The sequence below is a fragment of the Lissotriton vulgaris genome, chromosome 7 (assembly GCF_964263255.1).
Source record: "Lissotriton vulgaris chromosome 7, aLisVul1.2, whole genome shotgun sequence".
Taxonomy (NCBI): Eukaryota; Metazoa; Chordata; class Amphibia; order Caudata; family Salamandridae; genus Lissotriton; species Lissotriton vulgaris.
In genome coordinates, this window is record NC_141695.1 from 8436297 (window position 1) to 8464164 (window position 27868).

The window sequence follows — 27868 nt, forward strand, 5'->3', positions numbered from 1 at the left end:
AGACGGGAGGGTGGTGTATCCTTGTTGTGTTGGATATTAGCCGGTATCGTAAATTTAACAAGGAAGTGATCAGTCCAGCCCATGGGTTTCGGTGGGTCGGCTCTGGCTTCCAGGATATTCGTAAAGACATATACAAGTGTAGCTGCAAGAGTGTAGCTGCAGGAACTCTAAGAAGGGGCGGATAACAACAAAGCCTCGTTAAGTAAATGGTCTTTTTAAAGACCTGTGAAGTACCCGGTGCGCCCGCAGTAAGACAGACAGCAGACCACAACAGCCAGGCAGGCAGGGGGCCTGGTTGGTCAGATCTCAAAGCTTCCAGGTGCTAGCCTTAGCGTCAACATGTGTACACCCTAAGGAAACGAGACCAGTAAGGGCCGGGCCAGGGGTAACACAGATCAAGTTAGGGTTGAGTTGCAGCGAAGGTCTGTGGCAAAATGAATGCAGCATCAATGAGTGTTTGTGCATAAAACAAGCACAGAGCATAGGAAATAAATTGCCGCCGTTTGTCATGAATGTGAGGCATGAAGAATGCGTTGGTCTAACTTTTAACATTCTTCCCTCAATCCTTTTTGAGCAGGCTCGCCTGTGCGTCAGGTTAGGGGAGAAGGGCTAGAAGTCCAACTACCCCCCCCCCCGGACTTGGCGAACATTTCTTTATCAGTGTGATTGTAGCAGTCCCATCCCTCGGCTGCCCTCAGTGACTCTCATTGAATACATATGTACTCCATAAATCCTGCTATTCTGCTGTCAGACTGTGGGGGTGCTTGGAAGCCAGGCTTCCAATTGCAATCAGTTCACACGTCTCCAGGCATCCAGCGCCCTGCACACTCCACTTAGCCCTGCACCAGTCCCACCTGGCAGCAGTCGCAACGAGAGCCAAATTCTGGGTGCGGGAATCCTTAATTCTTCCAGCAATAGACGATGAGGGGGTGAAAACACAGCAAAGCCTCCTTAATACGTAAATGGTCTTTTTAAAGACCTGTGAAGTGCTCGGGTGCGGCTCTGTGTGCCCGAGAAGCTGTCTAGCCCGGGATGGCACACACGACAGAAAATGGGAGAGGGTGGGTGGGGTTTTACACTGCAATCCTTTGAGCTCCTTGGGCGTTGCGCATCTGCCTGGCAGGATCTTAGAGTCCCACACAACCTCCTTACTGCGCCATCCCATCAGGTGGGTAAATCTCATTGATTAATTATGTTAATTTTATTATTGATAAAAATCGCAGTCCCCAACCTCCTTCCTTGTAAATAATGCTAGTCGTACTTAAAGGAAGGTCACATAAATAATACAAATTATATCGACCACAGAATGATGAGAGGCAGAGTAGACCCTGTCCGTCACAATGGAAAATGTGTTATATTTTGAGCCTAATTGCCAGGAATGTTTCATGCCCCTGTGCTAGAAAAGTGGCATGATTTGTCAGCCAGTAACTGACGTTACTGACTTGGCCCCAATTCTGTTATGCTTTTTGAGGCAGTGACTTGCCTCAACAACTCAAGATTTCTATTGGCCAGTCCTCCTCTGCTTTTGGATTTGCTGTGTCCGCACCAAGACCTATGCAGGAGGCTCATCCACTCAACCAGCTTTCTTATCGGCCAATCACTCTAATTTGTTTCCATAGTGATCGGACCGCAAAGGCTGGTCAAATAATGCACCACAGAATGAGGCCCCGCCTTCTTGCCTGTAAAACAGCTCCCTCGCAGAACTTATTTAATGGGGGTGACTCATTGTTTCCCGGTGTTAGCTTCCGCATTGCAAGTGCCAGTATACTGCTTTTTTGTACTCCTTTGGCTCCCTCAAGTGGCCAAGCAGTGTAACAAATATGCTGTAACAAATATGTAAAAAATCAGTGACACTCGGTTTAAACCGGGTCACCTGATTTTCGCACCGGTAGGGTATTCTCGAGCAGACTCAGTTTAAACCGAATTTCGGACAGCCTAATTATAGTACAAAATGTAGCAGATTAGAGTGGAGTTGCATGCATTTGAGTGCCTTTGAGGAGTGGCGGACAGAGGGGCAGGCGCGCAACACCCATTGGGCTCACCGGGCTTCAGCCCCAACGCCCCCCCCCCCCCCCCCCCGTCGCCTCCTCTGCCTGGGCTAAGATGACACGCACTGAAATGGTGCAGGAAGGCTGCGCATCCGATCCGAGAATGTGATTGTTTTAATGATTCCTGAGAGGCCCAGCAGCCCGAGCCAGACAGCGAGCCTCTGAAAAGTTTCAGCGAGTGAACCGACCCCCCTGCCCTGACCTCTTGTGTTTCCTTTTGGAGTGGTGCAGAGGTGAAATCCTTGCCTGAAGGCAGGGATTTCACCTAAGCACTTGATGGGTTGTGAGCATGGGGTGTGAAGATGTGCACAGCAGGGGGAAGGCATGGCCAGTTAAGGTGATGCTTTTCCTTTGTAAAGGAATTTCTGCTGGCATCTTAGCACAGGGTGTGCTGTCTGTGCACTTGTATAGATGTGTATTCCATACATGTGCACAGACAGCAAACCCTGGGCTATGGCGCCAGCAGGAATTAATTTACAAAGGAAAAGCTTCACCTGCACTGGCCATCCCTTTCCCCCTGCTGTCTGTGCATTTGACCCACACCGGTCTACTCTGTGAAACCTTCGGGAGGGGCTTGATGCCAGGACACAGTGCTGCTGGTCAGCCAGACTCCACAGTATAGTATCAGAAGAGCAGGCAGCAGTTTTTTGTGTAAGTTCCAGTAACTTTAATGCATTATTTTTCAGCACAGCATTACCTACTGCCTGCATATCTAGGTTACTGTGAATGTTGTTCTTGACTTACATACATAGAAACGTCAAAGAGGACAGTCCCCTCCAAATATGCAAATGTAGTGTAAGTTTGTAGCGTTTATTTTTTTTGGGGTGCTAGTGGGTAATTTTAGAGTTCAGGGTGGGTGTGGGTTTTAGGGTGCCAGTGAGTAATTTTATGGTTCAGGGTGGGTTACGGATTGGGGTGCCAGGGGGTAATTTTAGGGTTCTGAGCGGGTATGGGTTTTTGGGATTCCAGGGGGCAATTTTAGGGTTCAGGGTAGGTATGGGTTTTGGGGTGCCAGGGGACATTTTAGGGTTCAGCGTGGGTATGTGCTTTGGTGTGCCAGGGGTAATTTTAGGGTTCAGGGCAGGTGTGGGTTTTGGGATGTCAGGGGGCAATTTTAAGGTTCAGGGTGGGTATGGGTTATGGGGTGCCAGGGGGGAATTTATGGTTCAGGGTGGGTATGGGTATGGGTTTTGGGGTGCCTGGGGTAATTTTAAGGTTCAGGGTGGGTTTGGGTTTTGGGGGGCAAGGGGGAATTTATGGTTCAGCATGGGTATGGTTTCTGGGGTGCCAGGGGTAATTTAAGGTTCAGGGCGGGTATGGGTTTTGGGGCTCCAGGGGGGTGATTTTAGGGTTCAGGGTGGTATTGGGTTTTGGGGTGCCAGGGGGTAATTTTAGGGTGTGGGGTGGGTATGGGTTTTGGGGTGCCGGGGAGGGATAATTTTAGGGATAGGATGGGTATGGGTTTTGGGGTGCCAGGGTGAATTATAGATGTCAGGGCGGGTATGGGTTTTAGGGTGTGAGGGGGTTAATTTTAGGGTTCAGCGTGGGTATGTGTTTTGGTGTGCCAGGGGTAATTTTAAGACTCGGGGTGAGTATGGGTTTTGGGGGGCAATGCATCAAGCTAACAAAAATGTGTGCTTTAATTGTTGTCCAGTTTCAAATGCAGAATTCACCACATTTTTTTCTCAGCTTGACCTGAGCATTAACCGATCCTGATTATCTGCCATTTTAGCTCCGCCCCATTGATTTACATTAGCCACGCCCCTTCATCTGCCATGTTAGCCCCCCCCCCCCCGAAATTAAGACCTAGTTGCGCCCCTGCAGAGGAGTGGCGCACAGAGGAGTGGCGTACAGTGCAATGGCGTACAGTGGAGTGGCGTACAGAGGAGCACATACAGTGGAGTGGCGTACAGAGGAGTGGCATACAGTGGGGAGGCGTACTGTGGATTATAGTACAAAATGTAGCAGATTAGAGTGGAGTTGCATGCATTGGAGTGCCATAGAGAAGTGGTGTACAGTGGAGTGACGTACAGAGGAGTGTCGTTTAATGGAGTAGCATATAGTGGAGTGGCGAACAGTGAAGTGGCGCACAGTGGAGTGGCGTACAGAGGAGTGGCGTACAGAGGAGTAGGTTACAGTGGAGTGGCCTTCAGTGGAGTGGCGTACAGTGGATTATCGTACAAAGTGTAGCAGATTAGAGTGGAGTTGCGTAGAGGGTATTAGCATTGAGTGGAACGGTGTAGAGAGAAGTGGTGTACAATAAAGCAGCGTAGAGTTGAATATCATATAGTGGAGCTGCATAGAGTGGAGTGGTGTATAACGGGGTGGCGTAAATGTTTCCCTTTTTGGTATTTTTTTTAAATTGATCAGTAATTTTTAGCTCCTACTGCAATACTGAGTTGTTTATTGTTAAATAACTAAATGTTAAAAGTTTTAATTATACTGTAGTTCACTATATTTGTGAAATAAAGTGTATTACATTGTATTTACAATGTTTAAACATATATATATACTGGCTTACCCGTCGCACGTTGCTGAGATCTTATAAGAAAGGAATGTTTCTGCTGCTCAGAAAGATAAGTATCTCTCCGACATCCTTGTTATTGATTTACTCTGCTTTGCTTATCTGATACTTTTATATATGTAAATAGGATGTTATTTAGTATTAACAGTTTTTATATATGTAAATAGGATGTTATTTAGTATTAAGAGTTTCCTATATTTTCTGGGATTGGCCTACATCTTCTGAATACATCAGAATGGCCTTTTAAGGTTAAATTTTAACTTTTTTCTCTGGTTTGTGTACGCTTTCTAATGACACTTGTGTCTCGCACTAGATATTGGCCCCTGTGTCTTTCACCTTAGACTACTTCCCCTCCGGTTCTATGTCGAACCGGATTAGGCCTCATCACATTTGGTATACTTTTGAACGCGAGCGTGCGAGCACAGCGATTACACGCTCATACCTTGTGCCCCCATTACGACTCGGGTTCATTCCCGATCCTGCACCGTCTCGCCAACACTCTGCCTCGGCACAACGAAGGCTGGTTCGACATGTTTGTGCAGCTTCTCCGGACCCCTCAACGCGCGTAGATGTGCTCGAGGAGGGCCGGGTTACATTAGAGGAATTCACCTTCGGAGTGCCGGTTACATTAGAGGAATTCACCTTTGGAACGATTCTCGATGGTCGTTCGTTTGAGAAGAACGGGCTTGATCATTTTGTAGTCGAACAGCTTCTAATCTTGCTTTATTTTAAAAAAATGTATGCCAGAAACCTTCTCAGGAGTGTATTTAACAACTTCCAAAAGTTTAATGGCGATCGGATGAATGGTGTAGTAATGCATAAAGGACAAATAGACAGACAGACAGACATACATTCGTTTTTACATATATATAGATATATATTTTTATTTATTTTGGTACTGAGGTACTTCCAAGGTAATATTGCTTTACTCCATGAATGCTTTTTCAAAGATGTAGAAACCTAATACTTACTTTGATTGATGGCCCAAACCCACAACACAGTGCCAGTTATAGTTTACCCGCGTATGAGCTTACATATTATATCACTCATGACATGTTTAACACCTTTCAGAAAAGGGGGTGGTGATGGACAGAGTATCTGAATTAAGCAGAGCACTCCTACCCAGTCAACAGATTCGGGCTTGACCAATCACCATTTTTTAGCTTACTGCACCATCCCAGCTCAGAACCTGGCTACATGCAAATTAGTCTGTCCCTGGCCCAGTGCATCATGGGAACAGGGCAGACCAAACTACCAAGCCAATTCTTTTACTGGAAAGAAAACAAGCTTCCGGGGACCGGTTTCTGGCATTACAGCCGTCTTCGGCCCGGCTTGCTTGAATCCTGATGGTGCAGTGAGCAAGGGACTCATGTCTGAGCATTCCCTTCCACGCTTATGGTGGACAAAACGATTCAGAAAAGGGGGTGGTGATGGACAGAGTATCTGTATTAAGTAGAGCACTCCTACCCAGTCAACAGATCCGGGCTTGATCCATCAACGTTTTTAAGCTCACTGCACCATCCCAGCTCAGAACCTGGCTACATGCAAATTAGTCTGTCCCTGGCCCAGTGCATCATGGGAACAGGGCAGACCAAACTACCAAGCCAATTCTTTTACTGGAAAGAAAACAAGCTTCCGGGGACCGGTTTCTGGCATTACAGCCGTCTTCGGCCCGGCTTGCTTGAATCCTGATGGTGCAGTGAGCAAGGGACTCATGTCTGAGCATTCCCTTCCACGCTTATGGTGGACAAAACGATTCAGAAAAGGGGGTGGTGATGGGCAGAGTATCTGTATTAAGTAGAGCACTCCTACCCAGTCAACAGATCCGGGCTTGATCCATCAACGTTTTTAAGCTCACTGCACCATCCCAGCTCAGAACCTGGCTACATGCAAATTAGTCTGTCCCTGGCCCAGTGCATCATGGGAACAGGGCAGACCAAACTACCAAGCCAATTCTTTTACTGGAAAGGAAAAACGCTTCCGGGGACCGGTTTCTGGCATTACAGCCGTCTTCGGCCCGGCTTGGTTGAATCCTGATGGTCGTTTTGTCCACCACAAGCATGGAAGGGTATGCTCAGATGTGAGTCCCTTGCTCACTGCACCATCAGGATTCAAGCAAGCCGGGCCGAAGACGGCTGTAATGCCAGAAACCGGTCCCCGGAAGCTTGTTTCCTTTCCAGTAAAAGAATTGGCTTGGTAGTTTGGTCTGCCCTGTCCCCATGATGCACTGGGCCAGGGTCAGACTAATTTGCATGTAGCCAGGTTCTGAGCTGGGATGGTGCAGTGAGCTAAAAAACGGTGATGGAATAAGCCCTAATCTGTTGACTGGGTAGTAATATTCTGCTTAATTCAGATGCTCTGTCCATCACCACCCCCTTTTCTGAATTGTTTTGTCCACCACAAGCGTGGAAGGGTATGCTCAGATTTGAGTCCCTTGCTCACTGCACCATCAGGATTCAAGCAAGTCGGGCCGAAGACGGCTGTAATGCCAGAAACCGGTCCCCGGAAGCTTGTTTCCTTTCCAGTAAAAGAATTGGCTTAGTAGTTTGGTCTGCCCTGTTCCCATTATGCACTGGGCCAGGGACAGACTAATTTGCATGTAGCCAGGTTCTGAGCTGGGATGGTGCAGTGAGCTGAAAAACGGTGATGGATTAAGCCCTGAGCTGTTGACTGGGTAGTAGTATTCTGCTTAATTCAGATGCTCTGTCCATCACCACCCCCTTTTCTGAATATGTTTAATGGCATCATTGTTGACATCACTGATTTATTTTAAATAATAACACTGATGTCATTATTAATGAGATTGACATGTCTGAGGTCACACAGTGTGTCATTAACTCTCTCTCTATTCTCTCTGCAGTGCTGGGTGCGGCAGTGACTTTTCTGAGGTCACACAGTGCGTCATTAACTCTCTCTCCTCTCTCTGCAGCGCTGGGGTCTCCGGGCGGGACAGTGATTTGCCTGAGGTCACACAGTGTGTCATTAACTCTCTATTCTCTCTTCAGTGTTGGGGTTTCTGGGTGGGAAAGTAACTTGTCTGAGGTCAAACAGTGTGTCATTAACTCTTATCTCTCTGCAGTGCTGGGGTTTTTGGGTGGGAAAGTGACTTGTCTGAGGTCACACAGTGTGTCATTAACTCTCTCTTATCTCTCTGCAGTGCTGGGGTCTCTGGGTGGGACAGTGACTTGTCTGAGGCAACACAGTGCGTCATTACCTCTTTCTCCTCTCTTTGCAGTGCTGAGGTATCTGGGTGGAACAGTGACTTGTCGGAGGTCACACAGTGTGTCAGTAACTCTCTTTCCTCTCTCTGCAGTGCTGGGTCTCTGGGTGGAACGGTGACTTGTCTGAGGTCACACAGTGTGTCATCAACTCTTTCCCCTCTCTCTGCAGTGCTGGGGTCTCTGGTGGGACAGTGACTTGTCTGAGGTCACACAGTATGTCATTAACTCTCTCTCCTCTATCTGCAGTGCTGGGGTCTCTGGTGGGACAGTGACTTGTCTGAGGTCACACAGTTTGTCATTAACTCTCTCCTCTCTCTGCAGTGCTGGGGTCTCTGGGTCGGACAGTGACTTGTCTGAGGTCACACAGTGTGTCATTCTCTCTCTCCTCTATCTGCAGTGTTGGGGTCTCTGGTGGGACAGTGACTTGTCTGAGGTCACACAGTGTGTCATTAACTCTCTCTCCTCTCTCCGCAGTGCTGGGGTCTCTGGGTGGGACAGTGACTTGTCTGAGGTCACACTGTGTGTCATTAACTCTCCCTCCTCTATCTGCAGTGCTGGGGTCTCTGGTGGGACAGTGACTTGTCTGAGGTCACACAGTGTGTCATTAACTCTCTATCCTCTCTCTGCAGTGCTGGGGTCTCTGGGTGGGACAGTGTCTTGTCTGAGGCCACACAGTGCGTCATTACCTCTTTCTCCTCTCTTTGCAGTGCTGGGCTCTCTGGGTGGAACAGTGACTTGTCTGAGGTCACACAGTGTGTCAGTAACTCTCTCTCCTCTCTCTGCAGTGCTGGGTCTCTGGGTGGAAAGGTGACTTGTCTGAGGTCACACAGTGTGTCATTAACGCTCTCCCCTCTGTAGTGCTGGGGTCTCTGGGTGGGACAGTGACTTGTCTGAGGTCACACAGTGTGTCATTAACTCTCTCTCTCTCTCTGCAGTGCTGGGGTCTCTGGGTGGGACAGTGACTTGTCTGAGGTCACACAGTGTGTCATTAACTCTCTCTCCTCTCTCTGCAGTGCTGGGGTCTCGGTGGGACAGTGACTTGTCTGAGGTCACACAGTGTGTTATTAACAGCCCCCCCCCCGATCTCTGCAGCGCTGGGGTCTCTGGTGGGACAGTGACTTGTCTGAGGTCACACAGTGTGTCATTAACTCTCGCTCCTCTCTCTGCAGTGCTGGGGTCTTTGGGTCGGACAGTGGCTTGTCTGAGGTCAAACAGTGTGTCATTAACTCTCTCTCTTCTCTCTGCAGAGCTTGGGTTTCTGGGTGGGAAAGTAACTTGTCTGAGGTCACACAGTGTGTCAATAACTCTCTCCTCTCTCTGCTGTGCTTGGGTCTCTGGGTGGGAAAGTGACTTGTCTCAGGTCACACAGTGTGTCATTAACTCTTCCTCCTCTGCAGTGCTGCGGACTCTGGTGGGACAGTGAGTTGTCTGAGGTCACACAATGTGCCATTAACTCTCTCTCCTCTCTCTGCAGTGCTGGGGTCTCTGGGTGGGACAGTGACTTGTCTGAGGCCACACAGTGCGTCATTACCTCTTTCAATCAATCAATCAAAGACATTTATAGAGCGCACTACATACCCGTAGGGTCTTAAGGAGCTGGGGGTAGGGGGTGCCGCTACTGCTCGAACAGCCAGGTCTTCAGCTTCTTCCTGAAGGAGAGGTGGTCTTGGGTCAGGCGCAGGTCGTCGGGAGGGAGTTCCAGGTCTTGGCGGCCAGGTAGGAGAAGGACCTTCCTCCTGTAGTCGCTCTTCGGATGCGGGGGACGGCGGAGAGGGCGTGGTTGGCTGATCGGAGGTGGCATTTGGGAGCGTAGAAGTTGATTCGGTTGTTGAGGTAGCTCGGGCCTTGGTCGTGTAGGGCTTTGTGTGCGTGGGTGAGGAGGCGGAAGGTGATTCTTTTGTTGATGGGGAGCCAGTGTAGGTCTCTCAGATGTCCGGAGATGTGGCTGGTTCGTGGGATGTCGAGGATGAGTCTGGCTGAGGCGTTCGGGATCCGCTGGAGTCTCTTCTGGAGCTTGGCGGTGGTACCGGCGTAGAGGGCGTTGCCGTAGTCCAGTCGGCTAGTGACGAGGGCCTGGGTGACGGTCTTCCTGGTCTCGGTGGGGATCCACCAGAAGATCTTCCGTAGCATGCGTAGGATGTTGAAGCACGCCGAGGAGACGGCGTTGACTTGTCTGGTCATGGAGAGGGAGGAGTCCAGGATGAAGCCCAGGTTGCGTGCGTGGTCTGGCGGTTTGGGTGCGGTGCCCAGGGCAGGGGGCCACCAGGAGTCGTCCCAGGCGGAGGGCGAGGAGCCCAGGATGAGGACTTCCGTCTTGTCTGAGTTCAGTTTCAGGTGGCTGGTTGTCATCCACTCGGCTACGTCTTTCATCCCTTCGTGAAGGTTGGCTCTGGCGGCGGCAGGGTCGTTGGTCAGGGAGAGGATCAGCTGGGTGTCGTCAGCGTAGGAGATGATGTTGAGGTTGTGTTGGCGTGCGATGGCCGCGAGGTGGCTCATGTAGACGTTGAAGAGGGTGGGGCTCAGCGAGGATCCTTGTGGTACGCCACAGATGACTTCGGTGGCCTCTGACTTGTACGGTGGTAGGCGGACTCTCTGTGTTCTTCCGTTGAGGAAGGAGATGATCCATTCCAGAGCCTTCTCCTGGATTCCGACGTTGCTGAGGCGCTGTACTAGGGTGCGGTGGCAGACAGTGTCGAATGCCGCGGAGAGGTCTAGGAGGATGAGGGCCGCTGTTTCTCCGTTGTCCATCAGGGCTCGGATGTCATCGGTGGCGGCGATGAGGGCGGTCTCGGTGCTGTGGTTGGCTCGGAAGCCAGACTGTGAGGGGTCGAGGGATCCATTCGTCTCAAGGAAGGCGGCCAGCTGCTTGTTGACGGTCTTCTCGATGACTTTGGCTGGAAACGGGAGGAGCGAGATGGGGCGGTAATTCTTGAGTTCGGTGGGGTCCTCTGTGGGTTTCTTGAGTAGAGCGCTGAGTTCGGCGTGCTTCCAGCTCTCAGGGAAGGTGGCGGTGTCGAAGGATGTGTTGATGATGTCTCGCAGGTGGGGTGCGATGACAGCGTCGGCCTTGTTGAAGACGTGGTGAGGGCAGGGGTCGGTCGGCGATCCGGAGTGGATGGAGTTCATCGTGCGGATGGTGTCTTCGGTGCTGATCGGAGTCCAGGCGTGGAGGGTGGTGGTGGAGGGTGGTTGTTCGGTCGTGGTGTGCGTTGGTTGGTTGTTGAAGCTGTTGTGTATGTCCGCGATCTTGTTGTGGAAGTATGAGGTGAGGGAGTTGCAGAGGTCTTGCGATGGGGTGATGTCGTTGTTTCCTGCGCTGGGGTTGGATAGCTCTTTCACGATGTTGAAGAGTTCCTTGCAGTTGTGTGCGTTGTTGTCCAGCCGGTCCTTGAATGCAGTTTTCTTGGCGGCGCGGATCAGCTGGTGGTGCTTCCGGGTGGCAAGCTTGAAGGTGGTCCTGTTGTCCGGTGTAGGTTCCCTTCTCCAGACTTTCTCGAGGGCTCGGCAGTTCTTCTTGGAGCTCTTGAGTTCGTCGGTGAACCATGGGGCTTTCTTGCTGCCGGGTCTGCTGGGCGGGGTCCTCAGCGGGGCGAGCTCGTCCGCGCAGTTGCTGATCCACTTCGTGAGGTTGTCGGCGGCCTGGTTGGGGTTCACTGAGCTGGCAGGAGGGTGCTGGCTCAGGGAGGTGGCGAGCTGGTCGGCTGTGATCTTGTTCCAGCTTCTGCGGGCAGCCTGTTGCTGGTGGTGGTGGGTCGTCGTTCTTTTGAAGGTGAAGTGGACGCAGCTGTGGTCCGTCCATTGAAGCTCTGTGGCGTGGCTGAAGTCGATGTCTGTGCTGGATGAGAAGACTGCGTTGAGTGTGTGTCCGGCGAGGTGGGTGGGGGTGGACACCAGCTGCTTGAGTCCAAGATTGGCGAGGTTGTCGAGCAGGGTGCTGGTGTTGCGGTTGTTGTTGTTCTCCAGGTGGAAGTTGAGGTCCCCCAGGAGGATGTAGTCAGCGGAGGGGAGGGCATGCGGGCTGACGAAGTTGGCGATGTCCTCGCTGAATTGGGTGCGTGGTCCCGGAGGTCGGTAGATCAGGGTGCCTCTGAGGGTGGTCTTCGGGTCGGTGTGGATCTGGAAATGCAGGTGTTCGGCGGTGGTCAGGGTGTTGTCGGTGCTGGTCGTGAGACGGATGGTGTTCCTGTGGATGATGGCGATGCCTCCTCCCATCTGGTTGGCGGTGCGATCCCTCCGGGTGATCTTGTAGCCATCTGGGATGGCGATGGCGATGTCGGGAGCTGAAGAGGTGTTCATCCAGGTCTCCGTGAGGAAGGCAACGTCAGGGGCTGTGGCGTCTAGGAGGTTCCAGAGTTCGATGGCGTGTCTGTGGACGGAGCGGGTGTTGAGCAGGATGCACTTGAGGTGGGTGCTGCTGGTGTTCGACTTGGCGGGTGCTGGTGCGAGGCAGGTCCGGATGCAGGTGAACTTGCAGGCGTGGCAGCTGAAGGGTCCGTGGGTGCGTCGTGGTGTGGCTCGGTAGCATCCTGGGAATCGGCCGGTGTTGAGTGCGATGAGGGTGGCGGCGGTGTACGTCAGGCGGGTCGGTCGGGGTCCTCGTGGGCCAGGGGTCCTGGCGCTGGGCGTGATCTGGTCGCGGACGGGCGCAGACGGGCTTACCTTTGGCGCGCCTTCGGCGCACAAACGGCGCACCCGCTGCGCGTGACCGCTGCGCGTGACCGCTGCGCGTGACCGCTGCGCGTGACCGCTGCACGTTCGCACGGTCGCCATATATGGCGAAGTGCGCGGGGGGCGGAGCAGCTGGGAGGCGGGAGCTGGGAGGGTACAGAAGGGAAAAAGGGGCGGGGTTAGCGGCGGTGGCAGGAAGCGGGGAGGGAGTACGAAGGGCGGCAAGACAACAGGGCAAACAGGAAGGAAAACGCAACCACTATCACAAAATTACAGAACAGGCACTAAGGAAAGACAAAACAAAAACACCAACAAAACAAAACCAACAGGCGAGCACGGACCACCCCGCTCGAAGGAGGGGGCGTGGTCACGCGGCGGCAGCGAGGCAGGCAACGAGGCAGGCAAGGCAAGGGGGCACACGCAGCAGCTGGTGGCCGTGCGGCGCGGGGGTGTCCTACAACTCTTTCTCCTCTCTTTGCAGTGCTGGGGTCTCTGGGTGGACAGTGTCTTGTCTGAGGTCACACAGTGTGTCATTAACTCTCTCCTCTCTGCAGTGATGGTGTCTCTGGGTGGAACAGTGACTTGTCTGAGGTCACACCGTGTGTCATTAACTCTCTCCTTTCTGCCGTGCTGGGGTCTCTGGGTGGGACAGTGACTTGTCTGAGGTCACACAGTGTGTCACTAACTTTCTACTTTCTCTCTGTAGTGCTGGGGTCTCTGTGCGGGACAGTAATTTGTCTGAGGTCACAGAGTGTGTCATTAACTCTCTCCTCTCTCTGCAGTGCTGGGGTCTGAGAGTGGGACAGTGACTTGTCTGAGGTCAACCAGTGTGTCATTAACTCTGTCCTCTCTCTGCAGCGCTGGGGTCTCTGTGTGGGACAGTGACTTGTCAGAGGTAACACAGTGTGTCATTAACTCTCTCTCCTCTCTGCAGTGCTTGGGTCTCTGGGCGGGGACAGTTTCTTGTCTGAGGTCACACAGTGTGTCATTAACTCTCTCCTCTCTGCAGTGATGGTGTCTCTGGGTGGGACAGTGACTTGTCTGAGGTCACACAGTGGGTCATTAACTCTCTCTCCTCTCTCTGCATTGCTGGGGTCTCTGGGTGGGACAGTGACTTGTCTGAGGTCACACAGTGTGTCATATACTCTCTCTCCTCTCTCTGCAGTCCTGGGGTCTCGGTGGGACAGTGTCTTGTCTGAGGTCACACAGTGTGTCATTAACTCTCTCCTCTCTGCAGTGATGGTGTCTCTGGGTGGAACAGTGACTTGTCTGAGGTCACACCGTGTGTCATTAACTCTCTCCTTTCTGCCGTGCTGGGGTCTCTGGGTGGGACAGTGACTTGTCTGAGGTCACACAGTGTGTCACTAACTTTCTACTTTCTCTCTGTAGTGCTGGGGTCTCTGTGCGGGACAGTAATTTGTCTGAGGTCACAGAGTGTGTCATTAACTCCCTCCTCTCTCTGCAGTGCTGGGGTCTGAGAGTGGGACAGTGACTTGTCTGAGGTCAACCAGTGTGTCATTAACTCTGTCCTCTCTCTGCAGCGCTGGGGTCTCTGGGTGGGACAGTGACTTGTCTGAGGTCACACAGTGTGTCATATACTCTCTCTCCTCTCTCTGCAGTCCTGGGGTCTCGGTGGGACAGTGTCTTGTCTGAGGTCACACAGTGTGTCATTAACTCTCTCCTCTCTGCAGTGATGGTGTCTCTGGGTGGGACAGTGACTTGTCTGAGGTCACACAGTGGGTCATTAACTCTCTCTCCTCTCTCTGCATTGCTGGGGTCTCTGGGTGGGACAGTGACTTGTCTGAGGTCACACAGTGTGTCATATACTCTCTCTCCTCTCTCTGCAGTCCTGGGGTCTCGGTGGGACAGTGTCTTGTCTGAGGTCACACAGTGTGTCATTAACTCTCTCCTCTCTGCAGTGATGGTGTCTCTGGGTGGAACAGTGACTTGTCTGAGGTCACACCGTGTGTCATTAACTCTCTCCTTTCTGCCGTGCTGGGGTCTCTGGGTGGGACAGTGACTTGTCTGAGGTCACACAGTGTGTCACTAACTTTCTACTTTCTCTCTGTAGTGCTGGGGTCTCTGTGCGGGACAGTAATTTGTCTGAGGTCACAGAGTGTGTCATTAACTCTCTCCTCTCTCTGCAGTGCTGGGGTCTGAGAGTGGGACAGTGACTTGTCTGAGGTCAACCAGTGTGTCATTAACTCTGTCCTCTCTCTGCAGCGCTGGGGTCTCTGTGTGGGACAGTGACTTGTCAGAGGTAACACAGTGTGTCATTAACTCTCTCTCCTCTCTGCAGTGCTTGGGTCTCTGGGCGGGGACAGTTTCTTGTCTGAGGTCACACAGTGTGTCATTAACTCTCTCCTCTCTGCAGTGATGGTGTCTCTGGGTGGGACAGTGACTTGTCTGAGGTCACACAGTGGGTCATTAACTCTCTCTCCTCTCTCTGCATTGCTGGGGTCTCTGGGTGGGACAGTGACTTGTCTGAGGTCACACAGTGTGTCATATACTCTCTCTCCTCTCTCTGCAGTCCTGGGGTCTCGGTGGGACAGTGTCTTGTCTGAGGTCACACAGTGTGTCATTAACTCTCTCCTCTCGGCAGTGATGGTGTCTCTGGGTGGAACAGTGACTTGTCTGAGGTCACACCGTGTGTCATTAACTCTCTCCTTTCTGCCGTGCTGGGGTCTCTGGGTGGGACAGTGACTTGTCTGAGGTCACACAGTGTGTCACTAACTTTCTACTTTCTCTCTGTAGTGCTGGGGTCTCTGTGCGGGACAGTAATTTGTCTGAGGTCACAGAGTGTGTCATTAACTCTCTCCTCTCTCTGCAGTGCTGGGGTCTGAGAGTGGGACAGTGACTTGTCTGAGGTCAACCAGTGTGTCATTAACTCTGTCCTCTCTCTGCAGCGCTGGGGTCTCTGTGTGGGACAGTGACTTGTCAGAGGTAACACAGTGTGTCATTAACTCTCTCTCCTCTCTGCAGTGCTTGGGTCTCTGGGCGGGGACAGTTTCTTGTCTGAGGTCACACAGTGTGTCATTATTGCTCTATCCTCTCTCTGCAGTGCTGGGGTCTCTGGTTGGGACAGTGACTTGTCTGCTGGCACACAGTGTGTCATTAACCCTCTCTCTCCTCTCTCTGCAGTGCTGGGATCTGTGTGTTTGACAGTGACATGTCTGAGGTCACACAGTGTGTCATTAACTCTTATCTCTCTGCTGTGTTGGGGTTTCTGGGTGGGAAAGTAACTTGTCTGAGGTCACACAGTGTGTCATTAACTCTTATCTTTCTGCAGTGATGGGGTCTCTGGGTGGGAAAGTGACTTGTCTGAAGTCACACAGTGTGTCATTAACTCTCTCTCCTCTCTCTGCAGAGCTTGGGTCTCTGGGTGGGAAAGTAACTTGTCTGAGGTCACACAGTGTGTCAATAACTCTCTCCTCTCTCTGCAGTGCTTGGGTCTCAGTGTCGTAAAGTGACTTGTCTGAGGTCACACAGTGTGTCATTAACTCTCTACTCTCTGCAGTGCTGGGGTCTCTGGGTGGGGCAGTGACTTGTCTGAGATCACACAGTGTGTCATTAACTCTCTCTCCTCTCTGCAGTGCGGGGGTCTCTGGGTCGGACAGGGATTTGTCTGAGGCCACACAGTGTGTCATTAAATCTCTCTCCTCTCTGCAGTGCCGGGTCTCTGGGTGGGACAGTGACTTGCCTGAGGTCACACAGTGTGTCATTTACTCTCTCCCCTCTCTCTGCAGTGCTGGGGTCTCTGGTAGGACAGTGTCTTGTCTGAGGTCACACAGTATGTCATTAACTTTCTCTCCTCTATCTGCAGTGCTGGGGTCTCTGGTGGGACAGTGACTTGTCTGAGGTCCCACAGGGTGTCATTAACTCTCTCCTCTCTCTGCAGTGCTGGGGTCTCTGGGTCGGACAGTGACTTGTCTGAGGTCACACAGTGTGTCATTAACTCTCTCTCCTCACTCCGCAGTACTGGGGTCTCTGGGTGGGACAGTGACTTGTCTGAGGTCACACAGTGTGTCATTAACTCTCCCTCCTCTATCTGCAGTGCTGGGGTCTCTGGTGGGACAGTGACTTGTCTGAGGTCACACAGTGTGTCATTAACTCTCTCTCCTATCTCTGCAGTGCTGGGGTCTCTGGGTGGGACAGTGACTTGTCTGAGGCCACACAGTGCGTCATTACCTCTTTCTCCTCTCTTTGCAGTGCTGGGGTCTCTGGGTGGAAGAGTGACTTGTCTGAGGTCACACAGTGTGTCAGTAACTCTCTCTCCTCACTCTGCAGTGCTGGGTCTCTGGGTGGAATGGTGACTTGTCTGAGGTCACACAGTGTGTCATTAACGCTCTCCCCTCTGCAGTGCTGGGGTCTCTGGGTGGGACAGTGACTTGTCTGAGGTCACACAGTGTGTCATTAACTCTCTCTCTCTCTCTGCAGTGCTGGGGTCTCTGGGTGGGACAGTGACTTGTCTGAGGTCACACAGTGTGTCACTAACTCTCTCTCCTCTCTCTGCAGTGCTGGGGTCTCGGTGGGACAGTGACTTGTCTGAGGTCACACAGTGTGTCATTAACTCTCTCTCTCTCTCTGCAGTGCTGGGGTCTCTGGGTGGGACAGTGACTTGTCCGAGGTCACACAGTGCGTCATTAACTCTCTCTCCTCTCTCTGCAGTGCTGGGGTCTCTAGGTGGGACAGTCACTTGTCTGAGGTCACACAGTGTCATTAACTCTCCCTCCTCTTTCTGCAGTGCTGGTGTCTCTGGGTGGGACAGTGACTTGTCTGTGGTCACACAGTGTGTCATTAACTCTCTCTCCTCTCTGCAGTGATAGGGTCTCTGGGTGGGACAGTGACTTGTCTGAGGTCACACAGTATGTCATTAACACTCCCCCCCCGATCTCTGCAGTGCTGGGGTCTCTGGTGGGAGAGTGACTTGTCTGAGGTCACACAGTGTGTCATTAACTCTCTCCTCTCTGTAGTTATGTTGTCTCTGGGTGGGACAGTGACTTGTCTGAGGTCACACAGTGCGTCATTAACTCTCTCTCCTCTCTCTGCAGTGCTGGGGTCTCTAGGTGGGACAGTCACTTGTCTGAGGTCACACAGTGTCATTAACTCTCCCTCCTCTTTCTGCAGTGCTGGTGTCTCTGGGTGGGACAGTGACTTGTCTGAGGTCACACAGTGTGTCATTAACTCTCTCTCCTCTCTGCAGTGATAGGGTCTCTGGGTGGGACAGTGACTTGTCTGAGGTCACACAGTATGTCATTAACTCTCTCTTCTCTCTGCAGTGCTGGGGTCTGTGGGTGGGACAGTGACTTGTCTGAGGTCACACAGTGTGTCATTACCTCTCTCCCCTCTCTCTGCTGGGCAGGGGTCTCTGGGTCAGACAGTGACTTGTCTGAGGTCACACAGTGTGTCATTAACTCTCTCTCCTCTGTCTGCAGTGTTGGGGTCTCGGTGGGACAGTGACTTGTCTGAGGTCACACAGTGTGCCATTAACTCTCTCTTCTCTCTGCAGTGCTGGGGTCTCTGGGTGGGACAGTGACTTGTCTGAGGTCACACTGTGTGTCATTAATTCTCTCCCCTCTCTCTGCAGTGCTGGGGTCTCTGGTGGGACAGTGACTTGTCTGAGGTCACACAGTGTGTCATTAACTCTCTCTCCTCTATCTGCAGTGCTGGGGTCTCTGGTGGGACATTGACTTGTCTGAGGTCACACAGTGTGTCATTAACTCTCTCTCCTCTCTCTGCAGGGCAGGGGTCTCTGGGTCAGACAGTGACTTGTCTGAGGCCACACAGTGTGTCATTAACTCTCTCTCCTCTATCTGCAGTGTTGGGGTCTCTGGTGGGACAGTGACTTGTCTGAGGTCACACAGTGTGTCATTAACTCTCCCTCCTCTATCTGCAGTGCTGGGGTCTCTGGTGGGACAGTGACTTGTCTGAGGTCACACAGTGTGTCATTAACTCTCTCTCCTATCTCTGCAGTGCTGGGGTCTCTGGGTGGGACAGTGACTTGTCTGAGGCCACACAGTGTGTCATTAACTCTCCCTCCTCTATCTGCAGTGCTGGGGTCTCTGGTGGGACAGTGACTTGTCTGAGGTCACACAGTGCGTCATTACCTCTTTCTCCTCTCTTTGCAGTGCTGGGGTCTCTGGGTGGGACAGTGACTTGTCTGAGGTCACACAGTGTGTCATTAACTCTCCCTCCTCTATCTGCAGTGCTGGGGTCTCTGGTGGGACAGTGACTTGTCTGAGGTCACACAGTGTGTCGTTAACTCTCTCTCCTATCTCTGCAGTGCTGGGGTCTCTGGGTGGGACAGTGACTTGTCTGAGGTCACACAGTGTGTCATTAACTCTCCCTCCTCAATCTGCAGTGCTGGGGACTCTGGTGGGACAGTGACTTGTCTGAGGTCACACAGTGTGTCATTAACTCTCTCTCCTCTCTTTGCAGTGCTGGGGTCTCGGTGGGACAGTGACTTGTCTGAGGTCACACAGTGTGTCATTAACTCTCTCCTCTCTTTGCAGTGCTGGGGTCTCGGTGGGACAGTGACTTGTCTGAGGTCACACAGTGTGTCATTAACACTCCCCCCCAATCTCTGCAGCGCTGGGGTCTTTGGTGGGACAGTGACTTGTCTGAGGTCACACAGTGTGTCACTAACTCTGTCTCCTCTCTCTGCAGTGCTGGGGTCTCTGGGTGGGACAGTGACTTGTCTGAGGTCACACAGTGTGTCATTAACTCTCTCCTCTCTGCAGTGATGGTGTCTCTGGGAGGGACAGTGACTTGTCTGAGGTCACACAGTGTGTCATTAACTCTCTCTCCTCTCTCTGCAGCGCTGGGATCTGGGTAGGATAGTGACTTGTCTGAGGTCACACAGTGTGTCATTAACTCTCTCTCCTCTCTCTCTGCAGCGCTGGGATCTGGGTAGGATAGTGACTTGTCTGAGGTCACACAGTGTGTCATTAACTCTCTCTCCTCTCTCTGCAGCGCTGGTGACTCTGGATCCAGACACTGCTAATGAAGAGGTGATCTTGTCCGAGGACGGGAGACGTGTGATAGGGACAGACAGACCGCAGCCTCGGCCGGACAATCCCAAGAGAATCACTGACTGGCCCTGTATTCTGGGGCAGGAGGGGTTCACCTCGGGGAGGCATTACTGGGAGGTGCAGGAGGAGCGGATGTGGGGTTATGTGGGGGTTGCAGGGGAGAGTCTGGGAAGGGAGACCACGGAGTGCCCAGAGGGCAGGGTCCAGAAGGTGATGCGGATGGATGGTGGTCGGTACTGGGCTCTCGCCTTCACTTCCATCCCTCCTGCCCCCCACCTGCCCCTGAAGCTGGGGGTGTACCTGGACTATGAGGGGGGGAGGCTGTCCTTCTACAACGCAGACACCTTGGAGCATCTCTGCACCTTCAATGGCACCTTCACCGGGGGGCTGCACCCCTTATTATGGGTCTGGCCAAATACAGACCTCCTCCTGGTGTAACAGAGCCCCCCCCCCCCCCCCCCCCGGCCCCCACCAGGTCAATAACAGGGCAGAGAGGGGCAAACAGGAACCCCCCCAGCCCCTTTCATACCTCGCTCTGATTTCCTGCATCTATTAACCCCCCTTCCCAGGGCGCTCCACACCACCTTTCATCCACTGATAGACCTCCTTTCATTCACTGATAGACCTCCTTTCATCCACTGATAGACCTCCTTTCATTCACTGATAGACCTCCTTTCATCCCCTGATGGACCTCCTTTCACCCACTGAAAGACCTCCTTTCATTCACTGATAGACCTCCTTTCATCCACTGATAGACCTCCTTTCATCCACTGATGGACCTCCTTTCATCCACTGATAGACTCCACTTTGAGGGGGAGCGGGAGAAGTCTTTGAGGGAGGGAGAGTGGGAGATGTCCCTGAGGGAGGGGGGAGCGGGAGATGTCCCTGAGGGAGCGGGGATTAGGAGATGTCCCTGATGGGGGAGCGGAAGATGTCTCTGAGGGAGGGAGAGCGGGAGATGTCTCTGAGGGAGGGGGGAGCGGGAGATGTCTCTGAGGGAGGGGGAGCGGGAGACGTCACAGAGGGAGGGGGAGCGAGAGATGTCCTCAAGGGAGGGGGAGTAAGAGATGTCCCTGAGGGGGTGGAAGTGGGAAAGATGTCCCTGAGGGGGTGGGAATGGGAGATGTGTCTGAGGGAGCAGAAGCGAGATATCTCCTCAAGGTAGGGGGAGCTGGAGATGTCTCTGAAGGAGGGGGGAGAGGGAGATGTCTCTGAGGGAGGGAAGAGCGGGAGATGTCTCTGAGGGAGGAGGAGCGGGAGATGTCCCTGAGGGAGGGGGGAGCGGGAGATGTCTCTGAGGGAGGGGGGAGCGGGAGATGTCTCTGAGGGAGGAGGAGCGGGAGATGTCCCTGAGGGAGGGGGGGAGCGGGAGATGTCCTCAAGGGAGGTTGAGCGGGAGATGTCTCGGAGGGAGGGGGGAACCATAGATGTCTCAGAGGAAGGGGGGAGTGGGAGATGTCTCTGAGGGAGGAGGGGTGAGAGATGTCTCTGAGGGAGGTTGAGCGGGAGATGTCTCGGAGGGAGGGGGAGCGGGAGATGTCTCTGAGGGAGGGGGAGCAGGAGATGTCTCTGAGGGAGGGGGACCGGGAGATGTCTCTGAGGGAGGGGGAATGGGAAATGTCTCTGAGGGAGGGTGGAGCGAGAGATGTCCCCGAGGAGGGAGGAGTGAGATGTCTCTGAGGGAGGGGGAACGGGAGATGTCTCTGAGGGAGGGGGGAGCGGGAGATGTCCCCGAGGAGGGAGGAGGGAGATGTCTCTGAGGGAGGGGGGACGGGAGATGTCTCTGAGGGAGAAGGATCAGGAGATGTCTCTGAGGGAGGGAGGAGTGAGATGTCTCTGAGGGGGGGAACGGGAGATGTCTCTGAGGGAGGGGGGAACGGGAGATGTCTCTGAGGGAGGGGGGGAACGGGAGATGTCTCTGAGGGAGGGGGAACGGGAGATGTCTCTGAGGGAGGGGGGAGCAGGAGATGTCTCTGAGGGAGGGGGGAGCGGGAGATGTCTCTGAGGGAAGGGAAACGGGAGATGTCTCTGAGGGAGGGGGGAGGGAGATGTCTTTGAGGGAGGTTGAGCGGGAGATGTCTCTGACGGAGGGGGGGAACGGGAGATGTCTCTGAGGGAGGGGGAATGGGAGATGTCTCTGAGGGAGGGGGAACGGGAGATGTCTCTGAGGGAGAAGGAGCAGGAGATGTCTCTGAGGGAGGGGGAACGGGAGATGTCTCTGAGGGAGGGGGGAACGGGAGATGTCTCTGAGGGAGGGGGAACGGGAGATGTCTCTGAGGGAGGGGGGAGCAGGAGATGTCTCTGAGGGGGGGGAAGTCTCTGAGAGAGGGGGAACGAGAGATGTCTCTGAGGGAGGGGGAGGGAGATGTCTCTGAGGGAGGGGGAACGGGAGATATCTCTGAGGGAGGGGGGGAACGGGAGATGTCTCTGAGGGAGGGGGGGAACGGGAGATGTCTCTGAGGGAGGGGGAACGGGAGATGTCTCTGAGGGAGGGGGGAGCAGGAGATGTCTCTGAGGGGGGGGGAAGTCTCTGAGAGAGGGGGAACGGGAGATGTCTCTGAGGGAGGGGGAGGGAGATGTCTCTGAGGGAGGGGGAACGGGAGATATCTCTGAGGGAGGGGGGAGCGAGAAATGTCCCCGAGGAGGGAGGAGTGAGATGTCTCTGAGGGAGGGGGAACAGGAGATGTCTCTGAGGGAGAAGGATCAGGAGATGTCTCTGAGGGAGGGAGGAGTGAGATGTCTCTGAGGGAGGGGGAACGGGAGATGTCTCTGAGGGAGGGGGGGAACGGGAGATGTCTCTGAGGGAGGAGGAGCGGGAGATGTCCCTGAGGGAGGGGGGAGCGGGAGATGTCTCTGAGGGAGGAGGAGCGGGAGATGTCCCTGAGGGAGGGGGGGAATGGGAGATGTCTCTGAGGGAGGAGGAGCGGGAGATCCCTGAGGGAGGGGGGAGCGGGAGATGTCTCTGAGGGAGGAGGAGCGGGAGATGTCCCTGAGGGAGGGGGGAGCGGGAGATGTCTCTGAGGGAGGGGGGAGCGGGAGATGTCTCTGAGGGAGGAGGAGCGGGAGATGTCCCTGAGGGAGGGGGGGAGCGGGAGATGTCTCTGAGGGAGGGGGGAGCGAGAGATGTCCTCAAGGGAGGTTGAGCGGGAGATGTCTCGGAGGGAGGGGGGAACCATAGATGTCTCAGAGGAAGGGGGGAGTGGGAGATGTCTCTGAGGGAGGAGGGGTGAGAGATGTCTCTGAGGGAGGTTGAGCGGGAGATGTCTCGGAGGGAGGGGGAGCCGTAGATGTCTCAGAGGGAGGAGGAGCAGGAGATGTCTCTGAGGGAGGGGGAGCGGGAGATGTCTCTGAGGGAGGGGGAGCAGGAGATGTCTCTGAGGGAGGGGGACCGGGAGATGTCTCTGAGGGAGGGGGAATGGGAAATGTCTCTGAGGGAGGGTGGAGCGAGAGATGTCCCCGAGGAGGGAGGAGTGAGATGTCTCTGAGGGAGGGGGAACGGGAGATGTCTCTGAGGGAGGGGGGAGCGGGAGATGTCCCCGAGGAGGGAGGAGGGAGATGTCTCTGAGGGAGGGGGGACGGGAGATATCTCTGAGGGAGAAGGATCAGGAGATGTCTCTGAGGGAGGGAGGAGTGAGATGTCTCTGAGGGGGGGGAACGGGAGATGTCTCTGAGGGAGGGGGGGAACGGGAGATGTCTCTGAGGGAGGGGGGGAACGGGAGATGTCTCTGAGGGAGGGGGAACGGGAGATGTCTCTGAGGGAGGGGGGAGCAGGAGATGTCTCTGAGGGAGGGGGGAGCGGGAGATGTCTCTGAGGGAAGGGAAACGGGAGATGTCTCTGAGGGAGGGGGGAGGGAGATGTCTTTGAGGGAGGTTGAGCGGGAGATGTCTCTGACGGAGGGGGGGAACGGGAGATGTCTCTGAGGGAGGGGGAATGGGAGATGTCTCTGAGGGAGGGGGGGAACGGGAGATGTCTCTGAGGGAGGAGGAGCGGGAGATGTCCCTGAGGGAGGGGGGAGCGGGAGATGTCTCTGAGGGAGGAGGAGCGGGAGATGTCCCTGAGGGAGGGGGGGAATGGGAGATGTCTCTGAGGGAGGAGGAGCGGGAGATGTCCCTGAGGGAGGGGGGAGCGGGAGATGTCTCTGAGGGAGGAGGAGCGGGAGATGTCCCTGAGGGAGGGGGGAGCGGGAGATGTCTCTGAGGGAGGGGGGAGCGGGAGATGTCTCTGAGGGAGGAGGAGCGGGAGATGTCCCTGAGGGAGGGGGGGAGCGGGAGATGTCTCTGAGGGAGGGGGGAGCAGGAGATGTCTCTGAGGGAGGGGGGAGCGGGAGATGTCTCTGAGGGAAGGGAAACGGGAGATGTCTCTGAGGGAGGGGGGAGGGAGATGTCTTTGAGGGAGGTTGAGCGGGAGATGTCTCTGACGGAGGGGGGGAACGGGATATGTCTCTGAGGGAGGGGGAATGGGAGATGTCTCTGAGGGAGGGGGAACGGGAGATGTCTCTGAGGGAGAAGGAGCAGGAGATGTCTCTGAGGGAGGGGGAACGGGAGATGTCTCTGAGGGAGGGGGGAACGGGAGATGTCTCTGAGGGAGGGGGAACGGGAGATGTCTCTGAGGGAGGGGGGAGCAGGAGATGTCTCTGAGGGGGGGGAAGTCTCTGAGAGAGGGGGAACGAGAGATGTCTCTGAGGGAGGGGGAGGGAGATGTCTCTGAGGGAGGGGGAACGGGAGATATCTCTGAGGGAGGGGGGGAACGGGAGATGTCTCTGAGGGAGGGGGGGAACGGGAGATGTCTCTGAGGGAGGGGGAACGGGAGATGTCTCTGAGGGAGGGGGGAGCAGGAGATGTCTCTGAGGGGGGGGGAAGTCTCTGAGAGAGGGGGAACGGGAGATGTCTCTGAGGGAGGGGGAGGGAGATGTCTCTGAGGGAGGGGGAACGGGAGATATCTCTGAGGGAGGGGGGAGCGAGAAATGTCCCCGAGGAGGGAGGAGTGAGATGTCTCTGAGGGAGGGGGAACAGGAGATGTCTCTGAGGGAGAAGGATCAGGAGATGTCTCTGAGGGAGGGAGGAGTGTGATGTCTCTGAGGGAGGGGGAACGGGAGATGTCTCTGAGGGAGGGGGGGAACGGGAGATGTCTCTGAGGGAGGAGGAGCGGGAGATGTCCCTGAGGGAGGGGGGAGCGGGAGATGTCTCTGAGGGAGGAGGAGCGGGAGATGTCCCTGAGGGAGGGGGGGAATGGGAGATGTCTCTGAGGGAGGAGGAGCGGGAGATGTCCCTGAGGGAGGGGGGAGCGGGAGATGTCTCTGAGGGAGGAGGAGCGGGAGATGTCCCTGAGGGAGGGGGGAGCGGGAGATGTCTCTGAGGGAGGGGGGAGCGGGAGATGTCTCTGAGGGAGGAGGAGCGGGAGATGTCCCTGAGGGAGGGGGGGAGCGGGAGATGTCTCTGAGGGAGGGGGGAGCGAGAGATGTCCTCAAGGGAGGTTGAGCGGGAGATGTCTCGGAGGGAGGGGGGAACCATAGATGTCTCAGAGGAAGGGGGGAGTGGGAGATGTCTCTGAGGGAGGAGGGGTGAGAGATGTCTCTGAGGGAGGTTGAGCGGGAGATGTCTCGGAGGGAGGGGGAGCCGTAGATGTCTCAGAGGGAGGAGGAGCAGGAGATGTCTCTGAGGGAGGGGGAGCGGGAGATGTCTCTGAGGGAGGGGGAGCAGGAGATGTCTCTGAGGGAGGGGGACCGGGAGATGTCTCTGAGGGAGGGGGAATGGGAAATGTCTCTGAGGGAGGGTGGAGCGAGAGATGTCCCCGAGGAGGGAGGAGTGAGATGTCTCTGAGGGAGGGGGAACGTGAGATGTCTCTGAGGGAGGGGGGAGCGGGAGATGTCCCCGAGGAGGGAGGAGGGAGATGTCTCTGAGGGAGGGGGGACGGGAGATATCTCTGAGGGAGAAGGATCAGGAGATGTCTCTGAGGAAGGGAGGAGTGAGATGTCTCTGAGGGGGGGGAACGGGAGATGTCTCTGAGGGAGGGGGGGAACGGGAGATGTCTCTGAGGGAGGGGGGGAACGGGAGATGTCTCTGAGAGAGGGGGAACGGGAGATGTCTCTGAGGGAGGGGGGAGCAGGAGATGTCTCTGAGGGAGGGGGGAGCGGGAGATGTCTCTGAGGGAAGGGAAACGGGAGATGTCTCTGAGGGAGGGGGGAGGGAGATGTCTTTGAGGGAGGTTGAGCGGGAGATGTCTCTGACGGAGGGGGGGAACGGGAGATGTCTCTGAGGGAGGGGGAATGGGAGATGTCTCTGAGGGAGGGGGAACGGGAGATGTCTCTGAGGGAGAAGGAGCAGGAGATGTCTCTGAGGGAGGGGGAACGGGAGATGTCTCTGAGGGAGGGGGGAACGGGAGATGTCTCTGAGGGAGGGGGAACGGGAGATGTCTCTGAGGGAGGGGGGAGCAGGAGATGTCTCTGAGGGGGGGGAAGTCTCTGAGAGAGGGGGAACGAGAGATGTCTCTGAGGGAGGGGGAGGGAGATGTCTCTGAGGGAGGGTGGAATGGGAGATATCTCTGAGGGAGGGGGGGAACGGGAGATGTCTCTGAGGGAGGGGGGGAACGGGAGATGTCTCTGAGGGAGGGGGGAGCAGGAGATGTCTCTGAGGGGGGGGGAGTCTCTGAGAGAGGGGGAACGGGAGATGTCTCTGAGGGAGGGGGAGGGAGTTGTCTCTGAGGGAGGGGGAACGGGAGATATCTCTGAGGGAGGGGGAGCGAGAAATGTCCCCGAGGAGGGAGGAGTGAGATGTCTCTGAGGGAGGGGGAACAGGAGATGTCTCTGAGGGAGAAGGATCAGGAGATGTCTCTGAGGGAGGGAGGAGTGAGATGTCTCTGAGGGAGGGGGAACGGGAGATGTCTCTGAGGGAGGGGGGGAACGGGAGATGTCTCTGAGGGAGGGGGAACGGGAGATGTCTCTGAGGGAGGGGGGAGCAGGAGATGTATCTGAGGGAGGGGGGAGCGGGAGATGTCTCTGAGGGAAGGGAAACGAGAGATGTCTCTGAGGGAGGGGGGAGGGAGATGTCTTTGAGGGAGGTTGAGCGGGAGATGTCTCTGAGGGAGGGGGGAACGGTAGATGTCTCTGAGGGAGAAGGATCAGGAGATGTCTCTGAGGGAGGGAGGAGTGAGATGTCTCTGAGGGAGGGGGAACGGGAGATGTCTCTGAGGGAGGGGGGGAACGGGAGATGTCTCTGAGGGAGGGGGAACGGGAGATGTCTCTGAGGGAGGGGGGAGCAGGAGATGTCTCTGAGGGAGGGGGGAGCGGGAGATGTCTCTGAGGGAAGGGAAACGGGAGATGTCTCTGAGGGAGGGGGGAGGGAGATGTCTTTGAGGGAGGTTGAGCGGGAGATGTCTCTGAGGGAGGGGGGGAACGGGAGATGTTTCTGAGGGAGGGGGAATGGGAGATGTCTCTGAGGGAGGGGGAACGGGAGATGTCTCTGAGGGAGAAGGAGCAGGAGATTTCTCTGAGGGAGGGGGAACGGGAGATGTCTCTGAGGGAGGGGGGGAACGGGAGATGTCTCTGAGGGAGGGGGAACGGGAGATGTCTCTGAGGGAGGGGGGAGCAGGAGATGTCTCTGAGGGGGGGGAAGTCTCTGAGAGAGGGGGAACGGGAGATTTCTCTGAGGGAGGGGGAGGGAGATGTCTCTGAGGGAGGGGGAACGAGAGATAATCTTTGAGGGAGGGGGGAGGGAGATGTCTCTGAGGGAGGTTGAGCGGGAGATGTCTCTGAGGGAGGGGGTGAACGGGAGATGTCTCTGAGGGAGGGGGAACGGGAGATGTCTCTGAGGGAGGGGGGGAACGGGAGATGTCTCTGAGAAAGGGGGAACGGGAGATGTCTCTGAGGGAGGGGGGAGCAGGAGATGTCTCTGAGGTAGGGGGAGCGGGAGAAGTCTCTGAGGGGTGGGGAACGGGAGATGTCTCTGAGGGAGGGGGGAGGGAGATGTCTCTGAGGGAGGTTGAGCGGGAGATGTCTCGGAGGGAGGGGGGAGCAGGAGATGTCTCTGCGGGAGGGTGAGCAGGAGATGTCTCTGAGGAAGGGGGAGCGGCAGATGTCTCTGAGGGAGGGGGGAGCAGGAGATGTCTCTGAGGGAGGGGGGAGTGAGAGATGTCTCTGAGGGAGAGAGAGCGAGAGATGTCTCTGACGGAGGGGGAGCGAGAGATGTCTCTGAGGGAGGGGGGAACGGGAGATGTCTCTGAGGGAGGGGGAATGGGAGATGTCTCTGAGGGAGGGGGGAGCAGGAGATGTCTCTGAGGGAGGGGGGGAATGGGAGATGTCTCTGAGGGAGGCGGAACGGGAGATGTCTCTAAGGAAGGGGGGAACGGGAGATGTCTCTGAGGGAGGGGGGAGCAGGAGA

At 55.1% G+C, this 27868-nt stretch overlaps 1 protein-coding gene across 1 annotated transcript in view; it reads left to right on the forward strand.

Moving 5' to 3' along the window:
• Positions 1 to 19930, forward strand: part of LOC147700491 (uncharacterized) — a 108450-nt gene extending 88520 nt beyond the window's left edge. Inside the window, exon 5 of the mRNA XM_086928431.1 lies at positions 19434 to 19930. Coding sequence (XP_086784557.1) covers positions 19434 to 19930 — 497 coding nt within the window. The remainder of the gene's footprint in view (positions 1 to 19433) is intronic.
• The last annotated feature ends 7938 nt before the right edge of the window (positions 19931 to 27868 follow it).